The 16,827-nt window shown below is 39.5% G+C and overlaps 1 protein-coding gene across 1 annotated transcript; it reads left to right on the forward strand.

Annotated features, from left to right (window-relative positions):
* Positions 1 to 2,484: 2,484 nt before the first annotated feature.
* Positions 2,485 to 3,713, forward strand: LOC135129753 (uncharacterized). The gene is made up of 2 exons (XM_064057001.1): positions 2,485 to 2,622; positions 2,796 to 3,713. Exons 1-2 carry the CDS (start codon positions 2,485 to 2,487, stop codon positions 3,711 to 3,713), a joined length of 1,056 nt encoding a protein of 351 aa, XP_063913071.1.
* The last annotated feature ends 13,114 nt before the right edge of the window (positions 3,714 to 16,827 follow it).

Here is a 16,827-nt window from a genome sequence, read left to right on the forward strand (position 1 = left end):
AAAGTAGCCTCTCCCACCGACCCCCATTCCATTTTGATCATTCATTCTTATTGGCTGTGAAGAAAGAATTGCAGCAGTTTTCAATTTTCAATTATTCAATTTTTCGATTTTTCAATTTTTGACGTCTTCAATTTTTTGAAGTGCATTTTTTCAATTTTTCATTTTTTTTTAGTACTTGTTAAGAGAAAACTGATTTTGGCAAATCATATACACTCTAAGAAAAGAGAGGGCGGGTGGGTGGGGCTAATCTTGTTAAAGTAAGACTGAACAAAGATTAGTCACTGGAATGAAGAGAGAATCTTAAGAAAAAAGCTAAACTTAGCTCCGCCCACCTTTTTTCTCTATTTCACTGACTTATTTGAATTACTGCACATTGAGAATCGAATTCTATTTTGACAAGCGGTAAAATCTAAGATATAAAACAAAGTCAAATGTGCTAGCCCCACCCACACGCCCGCCTCTGTTTTCTTAGAGGGTATATCATTTGCCAAAATCAGTCTTATCTTAGCAGGTACTAGCCCCACCCGCCCACCCTGTATTTTCTTAGAAGATATGTCATGTGCCAAATTCAATCTTACCGTACCAAGTACTAAACCCGCCCACCCGCCCCTATTTTCTTCTAGGGTATATTATGTGCCAAAATCACTTTTATCATAGCAAGTACTAACCGCGCCCATCTGGGTTCTTCTCATTTTAACAACTAATTTTACTTCTGTTTAGTATAAGAGCGACCTTTCATTCAGAGTAGACAAAGAATCACTGAAATGAACGTGGGTGGGTGGGCGGGGTTAGTTCTTGTTATTAAGTCTATTGAAAAAGCTGAACATAGCCCCACCCACCTCCTGCCTCATTTGACTAACTTATTTTATTTATTGTGAAATGGACATTGAATTATATTTTGACAAGCGCAAGAATCTAAGATTTAAAACAAAGTCAGGAGTGCTAGCCCCCTTATTTTTTTGTTGTTTCTTTCGATTTCACAATTTTTCGTTTATTCAATTTTTCAAATTTTCAGGTTTTTCTTAATTTGTCTTCAAATTTTCAAGTTTGATATTCACTTTTTACATTTTTCAAGTTTTTATTATACACTTTTTCGTTTTTTAATTTTTGATTTTTCAATTTTACAATTTATCGACTTCCAAATTTTCAATTTTTCCCTTTTTCAATTTTTCATCCCCTCAATTTTTCAACTTTCCGATTTTTATTTTGCGTTTTCCTGATTTTTTATTTTTCGTTTCCTTAATTTTTGTTGTTTCTTTCAATTTTATCTAATTCGTCGATTTTCCAGTTTTAAAATTTTTCAGTTTGCTGTTTTTGGATTTCCATCCCTTTTTTACTTTTTGGATTTATTCAATTTTTCGTTAAACTTTAGATTTTTCAAATTTTCGACAGTATTATACTTCGATTTCTCAATTTTTTTTCAACTTTTCGATGTTTTAATTTTTCTTTTTTAAAATTTTTCAATTTTTTTTATTTCTCGATTTAGCGAATTAAGATGTTGGGATGTTTTGATTGTTCAGTTTCTCAATTTATCAGTTTCTCAATTCTTTTCTATTTCTCGATGTTTCGATTTTTCAGTTATCCGATTTTTCAATTTTTTTAAATTCTGGAATTTCGATTTGTCGATTTTTCAGTTTTTCGATTTTTAAGTTTTAGGTTTTCGAATTTTGTTTTTTGATTCTTTGATGTTTGGATTTCTCCATTGTTCAATTTTGCGATATTTCAATTGTTCACTGTTGTAAATTTAAGGTTTTCCGATTTCTGGATTTTTTGATTTTCCAGTTCTTTAGTATTTCTATTTTCCAATTTTTCAAATTTTGACGTTGCTACATTTTCAGTTTTCCGATTTTTCAATTAATATATTTTTTTGATTTTCCCGTTTCTCGAATTCGCAGTTTCGATTTTTCAGTTCTTCAATTCTTCGATTTTTGGATTTTTCGGTTGGCTAATTTTTTAATTTCTCAATTTTGGATATTTGTTTCAGTTTTGGGATTTTTCAATATTTCAATTTTTCGACTTTTCGATTTTAAATTGAGAAATTGACAATCAAAAAGTTAAAAGTTGAATAATTATGAAAGCGGAAAAATCAAAAAACGAAAAAATGGAAAACTGGAAAAACTGAGAAACCAAAATAGGCCAAAATAAAAAATTGAAAAACTGATAAATCGAAAACCTGAACAGCCAAATCTCGATAAATCGGGAATGAAAAATTAACAAATTGAAAAAACAGAACATCTAAAACCAGGAAGTCGAAAAATCGAAAGATTAAGAAATATTGAAAAATTAAAATATCAAAAGATTGAAAAATCTAAAATTTAAAAATCAAAAATGCAAAAAACATCGATTTTTAATTTTTTTGGATTTGGAATGTTGATAAAGAGATTTGTAGATTGACGGGGTTGATTGAGAAGATTCCTCTGAAGAAGAATGATAGAAAAGTGATGAGTAACTTGATTTACAAGGTATTTGCAAGCACAGAGTAATATGTTGATGGTGAAGAAAAAGGTTGTGTGGAGTTACGACGATATGGCTATGGCTTTCACTTTGAGACACGTGGGGAGTCGCGAGTGCTATTTATATTTAAAAAACACTGTGAACATGCCTTTGCCAGCCCTGTCTGCGGTACAGCGATGGTCAGCTTCGAATAAGTTAAAACCCTATTTTTTGTAAAGATTATTAATAGTATATAATAAAACTTGTTTTATATCAAAATTTTTAATTTTTATAACAATTTTCCTTCGTTGTTTGAAGATCTGTGGCTACAATTTCAAAAAAAAAATTAATCATGTTTCCAGAAAATGTCCTGCATTATCTGGGGCTGCTCCAACAACAACCCCAGCACTGCCGACCCCTCCGTTCACTACTACGTCTTCCCCAAGCACCCCCTCATCGCCCAGCAATGGATCACCGCCTCTGGTTGGCCGCCCGAAGAAATCGACATCAACGTAGCCCGAATCTGTTCAATCCATTTCAGCGAAGACAGCTACACCACCGAAGTCAAAATGATCGAATACATGACTTGCTACACCAAAGTTTTAAAATACGACGCCGTCCCCACCCTCTACTTACCCCTCACAACCCAAATCGTCATCAAAGACTCCGACCCCCACGAAGAACTCCGCGAAATGATCGTCTTCGCGTCGGAACCAGATTCCGCCCCAGAGCCCAAAAAACCGCCCGTGGAACGCGTAATTCCCGAGCACGATCTGGAAAAATACAAACACGTCCAGACGAAGGAGCAACTGGAAGCTCTGGAAAACTGCAACAGGTCGATTCGGCAGAACATCTCCAAGCTGGAGGACAATCTGAAGAGTCTGAAAGAAAGTCTGACGAATCAAATGGAGTACTATAAAGCTAAAGACGTGGAGTTGTCGAATCTCCATCAGGAGTACTTGAGGTCGAAACGGGCGTATTTGTCGCTGCAGGAGCAGAAGGCGCTGCTGTCGAAGGTGTTTTCGGAGTCGCAAATCAAGATTTTGTCGGGGAGGAAGAAGATTTATTGGAGTAATGACGATATGGCGGTGGGGTATACAATAAGACATTTGAGTAATAAGAGGTGTTACGTGTATTTGACGAAGAAGCTGAATATTCCGCTGCCGGCGGTGTTGAGCATCAAGAGGTGGATGACGCTGAAGGGAGAGGGGCGGAAAGAGGTGGACAACGCGAGTTTTAAGAAAGCGGAAGCGGAAGCGGAAGATGAGGACAGCGACTGAAATTGACTTTATTTATTTTAATAATTATAAAAATATGTGTTAAGATCTTCTAATTTAACGATAGTTTTTTGTCTTAACAATCCTTATCAGACATTTTTTGTCCCTCTGATATTAAAATTTGGTTTTCAGTTCAAAAGAGGCTTCAAATTTTCAGATTTTACTCGTTTACTCTTCCAAGTTCCTCGCTCTTGAAGGCCGGTATAACATGTTTAGTTTTGTGTTTTGTCAGATTCGATTTAGAGATTTTTTTGCTAATAACGCGGTAAAGAGGTCCTCTGGCGAATCACTAATTTTATGTTTTCTCGTCGTTTCTTGATTTTATATCACAATTTTTGGTTTCTTTATTTCCTTTATTTTTTTGTTGTTTCTTTCGATTTACAATTTTTTATTTGTTCATTTTTCAAACTTTCAGGCTTCGATTTTTCAATTCCATGATTTTGCACGTTTAAATTTTTTCAATTTGCAGTTTTTGGATTTCCAGTCTTCCAGTTTTTCAATTTCTTCAATTTTCAATGTTTTGATTTTAGAATACATATTTCTTTTTTTTATTTTTTGCTGTTTCGAATTTCAACTATTTCAATTTTTAATCTTTTGATTTTTTAAATTTTCGTTTCTTCAAATTTTCATGTTTGATTTTCACTTTTGACGTTTTTCAAGTTTCAAGTAAAAATTGTGATATAAAATCGAGAAAATGAAAAATAAAAAATCAGGAAAACGCAAAATAAAAATCGGGGAGTTGAAAAATTGAAAAAGGGAAAAATTAAAAATCGAGAATGTGAAAAATGCAAAAATGAGAAATTGTAATATTGAAAAACAGAATTTGGAAGTCGACAAATTGTAAAATTGAATAATCAGAATTAAAAAAACGAAAAAGTGTATAATAAAACTTGAAAAATGTAAAAAGTGAAAATCAAACTTGAAAATTTGAAGAAAACTTAAAAAAAACCTGAACATTTGAAAAATTGAATAAACGAAAAATTGTAAAATCGAAAGAAACAACAAAAAAATAAGGGGGCTAGCACTTTTGACTTTGTTTTAAATCTTAGATTTTTGCGCTTATCAAAATAGAATTCAATGTCCATTTCACAATAAATAAAATAAGTTAGTCAAATGAGGAAGGAGGTGGACGGGGCTATGTTCAGCTTTTTCAATAGACTTAATAAAAAGAACTAACCCCGCCCACCCACCCACCTTCATTTCAGTGGCTCTTTGTCTACTCTAAATGAAAGGTGGCTCTTATACCAAACAGAAGTAAAATTAGTAGTTAAAATGAGAAGAACCCGGGTGGGCGTGGTTAGTACTTGCTATGATAAAAGTGATTTTGGCACATAATATACCCTAGAAGAAAGTAGGGGCGGGTGGGCGGGTTTAGTACCTGCTACGGTAAGACTGAATTTGGCAAATGACATATCTTGTAAGAAAATGCAGGGTGGGTGGGTGGGGCTAGTAGCTGCTACGATAAGACTGATTTTGGCAAATGACATACCCTCTAAGAAAACAGAGGGCGGGCGGGTAGGTGGGGCTAGCACTTTTGAGTTTGCTTTATATCTTAAATTTTACCGCTTGTCAAAATAGAATTCGATTCTCATTGTGCAGTAATTCAAATAAGTCAGTGAAATAGAGAAAAAAGGTGGGCGGAGCTGAGTTTAGCTTTTTTCTTAAGATTCTCTCTTCATTCCAGTGACTAATCTTTGTTCAGTCTTACTTTAACAAGATTAGCCCCACCCACCCGCCCTCTCTTTTCTTAGAGTGTATATGATTTGCCAAAATCAGTTTTCTCTTAACAAGTACTAAAAAAAAATGAAAAATTGAAAAATTGAATAATTGAAAATTGAAAACTGCTGCAATTCTTTCTTCACAGCCAATAAGAATGAATGATCAAAATGGAATAGGGGTCGGTGGGAGGGGCTACTTTTTACTTTGTTTTAAATCTGAGATTCTACCGCTTGTCAAAATAAAATTCTACTCCGATTTCACAATAAATAAAATCAGTTAGTCAAATGAAGAAGGAGGTTCAGTTTTATCAGTAGACGTATGAGCATAAACTAGTCCCGCCCACCCGCTTACCCTCATTTGAGTGATTCATTTGTTTTTCTAAATTAAAGGTCGCTCTTATACTAAACAGAAGTAAAGTTAGTAGTTAAAATGAGAAGAACCCAAGTGGGCGGGGTTAGTACTTGCTATGATAAAAGTGATTTTGGCACATGACATACCCTCTAAGAAAATAAGGGCGGGTCAGTGGCGTAACTACCGGTGTTCCACGTGTTCGGCGGAACACGGGCCCGCTGCTTCAAGGGGCCCGGTCTGGTCACACGAACATTTTTTTTATTAGATTTTTTTTATATTATTGCCCAAATTACATCCTGAAATAAAAAATTCGAAAATGTGCTGTAATCTCAGGATCGATGGTTGATTGCTATTTACGAATTTTTTGCTGCAAAGGGGCGCATCTCAATATCATAGACTCAATAAACTCGGGTTTTAGCGACCGGCACCGGCGCGGCGGTCGAAAATGCAGCAGCATCTGTTTGTAATAAACCTGTCGCAGAAGTCAAGAAACTGTAAAATTGAAAAATCAAACGTAAAAAAACGAAAAAGTATATGATATATTTTAATTTTGCAATTTTTCCGTATTACAGTTTCTCATTTTTCGATTTTTCACATTCTCAGTTTTTAATTTTTGTCATTTTCAATTTTTCGTTTCCACATTTTTTCATGTTACCGATTTTTATTTTTCAATGTGGCGAATTTTTAATTTTTATTTTCTCGATTTATAATCACAGTTGTCCCTTTTTTCATTTCCTTTCTTTTCTGTGTTTTTTTTTTCGATTTTACAATTTTTCATGTGTTCAATTTTTCAAATTTTCAGGATTTGAATTTTCAGTTCGTCCATTTTTCAATTTTTAAATTTTTCACTTTGCAGTTTTTGGATTTCCAGTCTTCCGGTTTTCCAATTTCTTTAATTTTCGATATTTCGAGTTTTCATTTTGTAATTTTTCGTTTTTTATTTTTGATTTTTCAATTTTACAATTTCTCGACTTCCAAAATTTTCAATTTTTCGTTCCTTCAATTTTTCGGTTTGCACCAGTTTTTCAATTTGGCAATTTTTCCCTTTTCCAATTTTTTTGTTTCCGATTTTTATTGCCACTTGCTAAAATCAGTCCTTCATTAGCAGGTACTAGCCCCACCCACCTGGGTTCTTCTCATTTTAACTATTAACTTTACTTCTGTTTAGTATAAGAGCGACCTTCCATTCAGAGTAAACAAATGAATAACTGAAATGAGGGTGGGCGGGTGGGCGGGGCTAGTTTTTGCTCATACGTCTATTCATAAAACTGAACATAGCGGTAGAATCTCAGATTTAAAACAAAGTAAAAAGTAGCCCCTCCGACTGGCCCCTATTCCATTTTGATCATTCACTTTTATTGGCTGTGAAGAAAGAATTGCAGCAGTTTTCAATTTTCAATTATTCAATTTTTCGATTTTTCAATTTTCGACGTCTTCAATTTTTTGAACTGCATTTTTTCAATTTTTCATTTTTTTTTTTAGTACTTGTTAAGAGAAAACTGATTTTGGCAAATCATATACACTCTAAGAAAAGAGAGGGCGGGTGGGTGGGGCTAATCTTGTTAAAGTAAGACTGAACAAAGATTATTCACTGGAATGAAGACAGAATCTTAAGAAAAAAGCTAAACTCAGCTCCGCCCACCTTTTTTCTCTATTTCACTGACTTATTTGAATTACTGCACAATGAGAATCGAATTCTATTTTGACAAGCGGTAAAATCTAAGACATAAAACAAAGTCAAAAGTGCTAGCCCCACCCACACGCCCGCCCTCTGTTTTCTTAGAGGGTATGTCATTTGCTAAAATCAGTCTTATCTTAGCAGGTACTAGCCCCACCCACCCACCCTGTATTTTCTTAGAAGATATGTCATTTGCCAAATTCAGTCTTACCGTAGCAGATACTAAAATCTCCGCCCCCCCGCCCTTATTTTCTTCTAGTGTATATTATGTGCCAAAATCACTTTTATCGCAGCAAGTACTAACCACGCCCACCTGGGTTCTTCTCATTTTAACTACTAATTTTACTTCTGTTTAGTTTAAGAGCCACCTTTCATTCAGAGTAGACAAAGAATCACTGAAATGAAAGTGGGTGGGTGGGCGGGGTTAGTTCTTGTTATTAAGTCTATTGAAAAAGCTGAACATAGCCCCGCCCACCTCCTTCCTCATTTGACTAACTGATTGTATTTATTGTGGAATGGACAACAAAACAAATTTCCAGGTTTTTTTCAATTTTTCTTCAAATTTTCAAGTTTGATTTTCACTTTTTACATTTTGCAAGTTTTTATTATACACTTTTTCGTTTTTTAATTTTTGATTTTTCAATTTTACAATTTGTTGACTTCCAAATTTTCCAATTTTTCAATATTACTATTTCTCATTTTTCCATTTTTCACATTCTCGATTTTTAATTTTTCCCTTTTTCAATTTTTCAACTCCCAGATTTTTATTTTGCGTTTTCCTGATTTTTTATTTTTCATTTTCTTGATTTTATATCACATATTTTTTCGTTTTTTCATTTTCTTAATTTTTGTTGTTTCTTTCGATTTTCTAATTTTTCGTTTATTCAATTTTTCAAATTTTCAGGCCAATCGGTTCCAATTCGTCGATTTTCCAATTTTTAAATTTTCCAGTTTGCAGTTTCTGGGTTTCCACCCCGCTTTTACTTTTTGGATTTTCAATTTTTCGTTAAACTTTAGATTTTTCAAATTTTCGACAGTTTTATGCTTGGATTTCTCTTTTTTTTTCAACTTTTCGATGTTTTACTTTTTGGATTTCTTGGTTTTTCGATTTTCCAATTTTTCGATTTTTCAGTTATCCGATTTTTCATTTTTTTTAAATTCTGGAGTTTCGATTTGTCGATTTTTCAGTTTTTCGATTTATTTTTCTTTTTTGATTCCTTGATGTTTGGATTTCTTCATTTTTCAATTTTGCGATATTTCAATTGTTCAAGGGTTTAAATTTTAGATTTTTCGATTTCTGGATTTTTTGATTTTCCAGTTCTTCAGTATTTCTGTTTTCCAATTTTTCAAATTTTGGCGTTGCTAAATTTTCAGTTTTCCGATTTTTCAATTAATATATTTTTTTTGATTTTCCCGTTTCTAGAAAAATCCAAAAATCGAAGAATTGAAGAACTGAAAAATCGAAACTGCGAGATTTTTCAGTTCTTCAATTCTTCGATTTTTGGATTTTTCGGTTGGCCAATTTTTTAATTTCTCAATTTTGGATATTTGTTTCAGTTTTGGGATTTTTCAATATTTCTATTTTTCGACTTTTCGATTTTTAATTTTTTGGATTTGGAATGTTGATAAAGAGATTTGTAGATTAACGGGATTGATTGAGAAGATTCCTCTGAAGAAGAATGATAGGAAAATGATGAGTAATTTGATTTACAAGGTATTTTCGCAAGCATAGATTAATATGTTGATGGGGAAGAAAAAGGTTGTGTGGAGTTACGACGATATGGCTATGGCGTTCACTTTGAAACACGTGGGGAGTCGCGAGTGCTATTTATATTTAAAGAACACTTTGAACATGCCTTTGCCAGCCCTATCTGCGCTACAGCGATGGTCAGCTTCGAATAAGTTAAAATACTGTTACGATTGACGGGCGAATAATAAATCGGGCGTTGGTAAAACTCAAAGATTTATTTCTTTAGCTCGAATTACAACACTATCTATTGCAACGAATGTGTACAGAAATTAATCCGGCGCTCTTGACTGTCTTCACTGGCTGAATGCATCCATTACCTACGGTCGCCTCTATTTAAACCCATAGTCTCTGATCGAGATCCTTCACGAACATCCATCGCGACTCCGCTTCGAGACTCCCCTGGACGCTGCTTCGAGACGGCTCCAGATCTGTCTTTATACGCCCGCCTCTCGGCCGTCGACACCGTCAGCAGTGATGATTCACCCATCAGCGCCGTGCGTACGTCGAGAAAGCTCTCGACGGCCATAGGCGTCGTACTGGGGCGGCGTAAGGGTGTATTTCGTAACACTGCCCCCCTCTTCAAATCCGATCGTCCCGATCGGAAGCGTCTTCGTTGTTTCCTTCGTACCGTTTTAGTCGATCGAGATGAACGATCTTCATCTTCGTCTTTGGTCCACGTTGGATCCGATAAACTACGTTATTTATTCTAGTGACGATAGTGTATGGACCTTCCCAGTCAGGAGCCAGTTTTGGGCAACGTCCCTTCTTCCGTCGGGGGTTATACAGCCACACTAAGTCATCTTCCTGGAATCCGCCACAGTTGGCCTTCACATCATAACGGGTCTTCATTCGGTCACTGGCAATCTTGATCCGGCCCCTCACTAGTTCATGCACGTTGACCAACTTCTCTTTCAGTTCGTCCACGTAGTCACGTACTTCCATTGGTTCTTCGGATGGCAATCCAAAGACTAGGTCACAGGGCAGCCGCAGTTCCTTCCCAAATACAACGTGAGCAGGTGTTTGGCCCGTGGTGTCGTGGATAGCTGCGCGGTAGGCCAGCAGGAATAGTGGAAGGTGCTGGTCCCAATCCCTTTGGTGCTCTTCTACCACTTTCGAAAGGTGTTGCTCCATAGTCCGATTGAACCTTTCCACCATGCCGTCGGACTGTGGGTGTAGTGGTGTTGTCCTTGTCTTACGTATTCCCAGTAGCTGCATCACTCTCTGGAAGACGTTGGATTCGAAATTGCGTCCCTGGTCTGAGTGAAGTTCCAAGGGGACGCCAAACCTACTGATCCAATTGTCAACCAGTACTTTCGCGACCGTGACGGCTTCCTGATTTGGAATGGCATAGGCATCTGGCCACTTGCTGAAGTAGTCGCTAGCCACCAGGATAAACTTGTTGCCGTCGTTTGTTACAGGGAACGGACCGGCCACATCAATGGCGATTCTTTCGAAAGGTGCCCCAACATTATATTTCTTCATCTTTCCCCTCGCCCTGGTATGAGGAACTTGGCTGGCCGCACACGTCGTACACTTGCGACACCAACTTTCGACGTCGTCACGATAACCTACCCAATAAAACCTCTCCCGGATTTTCGACAAAGTTTTGTTCACTCCGAAGTGGGCTCCAGATGTTCCGGCATGAACTTCCTCTAAGACCTTGGAAACCTTTACCTTGGGGAGGACCAGCATCGTCTTAGAGGTACGCCCATCAGGACTCTCCCACTTTCGCTTCAAGAGCCCATTTTCCATGACCAAGGAATCCCATTGGGCCCATAACGCCTTCAAACTGGGGGATTGGTCGGACAATTCTGCCCAGCCGGGTCGTTCGACTCCTTCCTCCTTCCACTTTAGTATTGGGCCGATTATGTCGTCTCCTTCTTGCTCACGCTTTAACCGCGCTTGTCCATTCTTCATCTTGCTCAAAAATCGTCCGACGAACGGGCAGATTCCCTTCTTCCGCGTCGATCCTGTCGCAGTGCTTGCACTCTCCACACGGACGTCTTGACAAAGCGTCAGCGTTGTTGTGAAGTCGACCCGCTCGGTGTTTGATCCTAAAGTGGTACTGTTGTAGTCTTTCCAGCCAACGCGCTACTTGGCCCTCGGGATTCTTTATCCGCAGTAGCCACGAAAGGGCAGCGTGGTCGGTCCTGATCAGAAACTCCTGTCCGTATAGATACTTGTGGAAGTGGTTGACGGCTTTGACAATGGCTAGCAGTTCCTTCCTTGTGGCACAGTAATTTCTCTCTGGTTTGGAATGTAATTTGCTGAAATATTCGATAACCCTTTCCTCCCCATCTTGTATCTGCGGCAATACGGCCCCAATTCCCGAGTTACTCGCATCGGTATCGAGGACGAACATTCCTTTGTCCCTGGGGTAAGCCAAAATGGGGCTGGTGCACAAAGCCGTCTTCAGTCTCTTAAAGGCCATCTCACATGTACTGCTCCACTTGAAAGTCGCCTTCTGCTCCATCAGTTGGTGTAACGGTGCTGCGATGTCGGCATACCCTTCTACAAATCGTCGGTAATATGTGCAGAGTCCCAAGAAGCTTCGTAGTTCATGCTTGTCTCTTGGTATGGGCCAATCCCGGATAGCAAGAGCTTTCGTCGGGTTGGTTTCTATTCCTTTCTCCGACACGATATGGCCCAGGAATTCGACTCTTTTCTGGAAGAGCGAGCATTTCTTGGGATTTAGTTTCAAACGAGCCTTTTCCATTCGTTCTAGCACCTCCTCGAGATTCTTCAGATGGTCGTCAAACGTTTTGCCCATAATCATGACGTCGTCGAGGTATACCAGACAGGTCTTCCATGTCAATCCTTTCAGCACCATCTCCATCAGCCGCTCGAATGTTGCTGGCGCATTACATAATCCGAAGGGCATAACGGTGAAGTGATAGAGGCCACTTCCGGTGGAGAACGCAGTCTTTTCTTTGTCGTCCGGGTGCAAGCCTACTTGCCAGTAGCCACTCTTCAAGTCCAAGGTCGAAAACCACGCCGAGCCGGATAAGGTCGTCAAGGTATCGTCTATTCGAGGAAGGGGGTAACTGTCTTTCTTCGTGACGTCGTTCAGTTTCCTGTAATCGACGCAAAATCGGGTAGTCCCGTCCTTCTTGGTAACCAAGACTACTGGAGATGACCACGCGCTGTTGGATTCTTCAATTACCCCATCTCTCAACATGTTGTCCACGAGTCTTGTAGCTTCTTCTTGTTTGGCTAGGGGTAGTCTTCGAGGAGCCTGACGGATCGGTTGCGTGTCACCAGTGTTTATTCGGTGTTCTAGGATGTTGGTCTTCCCGAATGGTTCCTCCTCTGAGACGAAGACATTACGGTGCCTACGAATGAGTCCTTTGGCCAGTTTTCTCTCACGAGCAGACAGCTGGTCCCAGTTGACCTCCAAGCCTTTGGTATCCCCTTCCTTAGACTCATTTTCAACGTCTTCTTCCTCGCAGTTCAATACTCGGGCGACTGGCTCACACATTCCGATAATCTCCCCTTTTCTAATACTGACTGCATTGGGAAACACATTTGCCACACGTAAGGGTATGTCACGATCGGTTTTGACTAGGGTGCTCGCGATCAGGAGCTTGTGGGTCGAGTCACGTGCCGGCTGCACCATCCCCAAACTGTATCCGGGGTTCGTCTCTACTCTGGCGGGGACGATGACTTCTGCATTACCATCTACCTTCGTTGTCTGACAGACCACTAGTCTGACCGTTGCACCTTCCACATTCGGACGTCCCAGCACAAATTCTTCGGCTCCAAAACGCAGAATTTTCTGTTCTGGATCGATCATTAAACCATACCGGCTGATTAGGTCCATACCCAAAATGAAATCGTCAGCGATTTCCGCCACCAGAACTTCATGCTTTATTCGGAGTCGACCGAGCTCTACATTCACCACCGCTGTACCCAGAACCGGTGTTGTTTCTCCTGTGACCGTCTTCACATTCGTGGCGGTATATACTGATTTAATTTGGCAATTTTGTAACCTGGATCTGCGTGCAAGGGACACTTCGGCTCCTGTGTCGATGATGATCTTCGATTCCCGTCCATTGATTTTTCCGCTGATTGTCGGACTGTCGACGCTCCCCGCGATACTTCTAACCATTATAGTAGTTGGGGCTTCTCTTTTAGCAGCCAGTACGCGCCCAGAGGTACCGACTGCCTTTAGTTTTCCTGCTCCTGATGTAGAGGAGGTCGCGGCTGCGATCTCCTCATCGGCGCTGGCGATCTAACACGGCAATCCCTCCTAACATGCCCTTGACGCCCACACCTGTAACATTCTAGGCGCCCTCCATGTTGTCTAGAACTGCCCGTCTTGATTTCGGCAATTATTTCGCGGGCGAGTTTCTCAAAGTTCTCGCTCATTTTGTCGAGACTCTCTTGAATAGGGTTTACTTCGCCCTCAACCCCAATGCCTCGTATCTTAACGTTGGAACGAGGTGAGCTGTTGTATGCGGCGTCCACTTCTAATGCTCGAATCAGCGCCTCGGATGGTTTCTTGAACCCGGAGATTTGCAGGACTCTTCTTACCTCACTATCTCTTACGCCGTTTACGAAGGTTTCTGCTGCCACTCTGTCTTGGAAGTCTTGCGGAGCTTCAGGATAGGCGAGGTGTACCAAACGTTTAACATCAGCCGCAAACTCCTGAAGAGATTCACTACTCTTCTGATTCCTAGATTTAAGCTGCGCTACGAAAACTTGCCGGAGGTGTTCATCTCCAAATCTGAGTTCGAGGGCGGTCGTCAAGGCGGTATAGTCCCTCTGGTTCTCTTCTGATAATGTCTGTAGAATCTCCAGGGCCGCACCTCGTAGTGCTACTACCAAAGCGGTCGCTTTCTGTTGGTCATTCCAGTTATTCGACAAGGCCGCAGCTTCAAATTGCTTCTTATAAGTAGTCCACGACGTCTGCCCATCGAAAATAGGGGGTTGAACTCTCACCGGACTGAATTCTGCAGGGGTCGCAATTGTAGGTCGTGGTGTTTGCAACCTTTCTTCGAGCTCCTTGATCTTGTTTTCCATTTCATTTCTCACCTCGTCCACTTCATTTCGCACGACTTGGAGGATTTCGCTTCGGCTGTTCAAAAGTGTAGTTTGCATAGCTTTTAAATTTTCTTCCATTATTCTTCGCTCTTCTTTTCTACTTTCTTCCATTATTCTTTGATTTTCTTCCATTATTCTGCGATCTTCTTTTCTATTTTCTTCCATTATTCTTCGATCTTCTTTTCTACTTTCTTCCATTATTCTTTGATTTTCGCTCAACATTTTCATCATTTTTGTCAGTTGTTCCTCCATGTTGGCTGTTTGCGCTCTTGTGGTAGTCGGCATAAAATTTTCTTCTAGAAACTTCTAGAGTCTTGACAGATGTCAATTCTCGAAGCCAATGTCAGGTGATGAAAGTCTAATTCCGTTATTCCACTCTTACCGCGGGAGAGAATTTTCTCGAAAGTTCACTTTGTTCCGGTCTCCCCTAGTAGCACCAACCAAATTCGAATCCCGATTTATTTCACAATTAATCCCACTTCTGACGCCAGTGTTACGATTGACGGGCGAATAATAAATCGGGCGTTGGTAAAACTCAAAGATTTATTTCTTTAGCTCGAATTACAACACTATCTATTGCAACGAATATGTACAGAAATTAATCCGGCGCTCTTGACTGTCTTCACTGGCTGAATGCATCCATTACCTACGGTCGCCTCTATTTAAACCCATAGTCTCTGATCGAGATCCTTCACGAACATCCATCGCGACTCCGCTTCGAGACTCCCCTGGACGCTGCTTCGAGACGGCTCCAGATCTGTCTTTATGCGCCCGCCTCTCGGCCGTCGACACCGTCAGCAGTGATGATTCACCCATCAGCGCCGTGCGTACGTCCAGAAAGCTCTCGACGGCCATAGGCGTCGTACTGGGGCGGCGTAAGGGTGTATTTCGTAACAATACTAATTTTTGTAAAGATTATTAATAGTATATAATAAAACTTGTTTTATATCACAATTTTTAATTTTTATAACAATTTTCCTTCGTTGTTGAAGATCTGTGGCTACAATTAAAAAAAAAAAAATTATCATGTTTCCAGAAAATGTCCTGCATTATCTGGGGCTGCTCCAACAACAACCCCAGCACTGCCGACCCCTCCGTTCACCACTACGTCTTCCCCAAGCACCCCCTCATCGCCCAGCAATGGATCACCGCCTCTGGTTGGCCCCCCGAAGAAATCGACATCAACGTAGCCCGAATCTGCTCAATCCATTTCAACGAAGACAGCTACACCACCGAGGTCAAAATGATCGAATACATGACTTGCTACACCAAAGTTTTGAAATACGACGCCGTTCCCACCCTCTACTTACCCCTCACAACCCAAATCGTCATCAAAGACTCGGACCCCCACGAAGAACTCCGCGAAATGATCGTCTTCGCGTCGGAACCAGATTCCGCTCCAGAGCCCAAAAAACCGCCCGTGGAACCCGCAATTCCCGAGCACGATCTGGAAAAATACAAACACGTCCAGACGAAGGAGCAACTGGAAGCTCTGGAAAACTGCAACAGGTCGATTCGGCAGAACATCTCCAAGCTGGAGGACAATTTGAAGAGTCTGAAAGAAAGTCTGACGAATCAAATGGAGTATTACAAAGCTAAAGACGTGGAGTTGTCGAATCTTCATCAGGAGTACTTGAGGTCGAAACGGGCGTATTTGTCGCTGCAGGAGCAGAAGGCGCTTCTGTCGAAGGTGTTTTCGGAGTCGCAAATCAAGATTTTGTCGGGGAGGAAGAAGATTTATTGGAGTAATGACGATATGGCGGTGGGGTATACAATAAGACATTTGAGTAATAAGAGGTGTTATGTGTATTTGACGAAGAAGCTGAATATTCCGCTGCCGGCGGTGTCGAGCATCAAGAGGTGGATGACGCTGAAGGGAAAGGGGCGGAAAGGGGTGGACAACGCGAGTTTTAAGAAAGCGGAAGCGGAAGCGGAAGATGAGGACAGCGACTGAAATTGACATTATTTATTTTAATAATTATAAAAATATGTGTTAAGATCTTCTAATTTAACGATAGTTTTTTTTTTTAACAATCCTTGTCAGACAATATTAAATTTGGTTTTCAATTCAAAGGAGGCTTCAGATTTTACTCGTTTACTCTTCCAAGTTCCTCGCTCTTGAGGTCCGGTATAACATGTTCAGTTTTGTCAGATAATTGTAAGATTCGATTTAGAGATTTTTTTGCTGATAACGCGGTAAAGAGATCCTCTGGCGAATGACTAATTTTATGTTTTCTCGACGTTTCTCGATTTTATATCACAATATTTGGTTTCTTTATTTCCTTTATTTTTTGTTGTTTCTTTCGATCTACAATTTTTTATTTATTCAATTTTTCAAATTTTCAGGCTTTGATTTTTCAATTCCATGAGTTTCCACGTTTTAAATTTTCCAGTTTGCAGTTTTTGGATTTCCAGTCTTCCAATTTTTCAATTTCTTTAACTTTCAATATTTTGATTTTACAATACATATTTCTTTTTTTTATTTTTCACTTTTTCGAATTTAAAGTTTTTCAATTTTTAATCTTTCGATTTTTTAAATTTTCGTTTCTTCAAATTTTCATGTTTGATTTCACTTT

This window comes from Zophobas morio, unplaced genomic scaffold (genome assembly GCF_036711695.1).
Source record: "Zophobas morio isolate AGI-343-1 ecotype UQ-CSIRO unplaced genomic scaffold, CSIRO_AGI_Zmor_V1 ptg000016l, whole genome shotgun sequence".
Taxonomy (NCBI): domain Eukaryota; kingdom Metazoa; phylum Arthropoda; class Insecta; order Coleoptera; family Tenebrionidae; genus Zophobas; species Zophobas morio.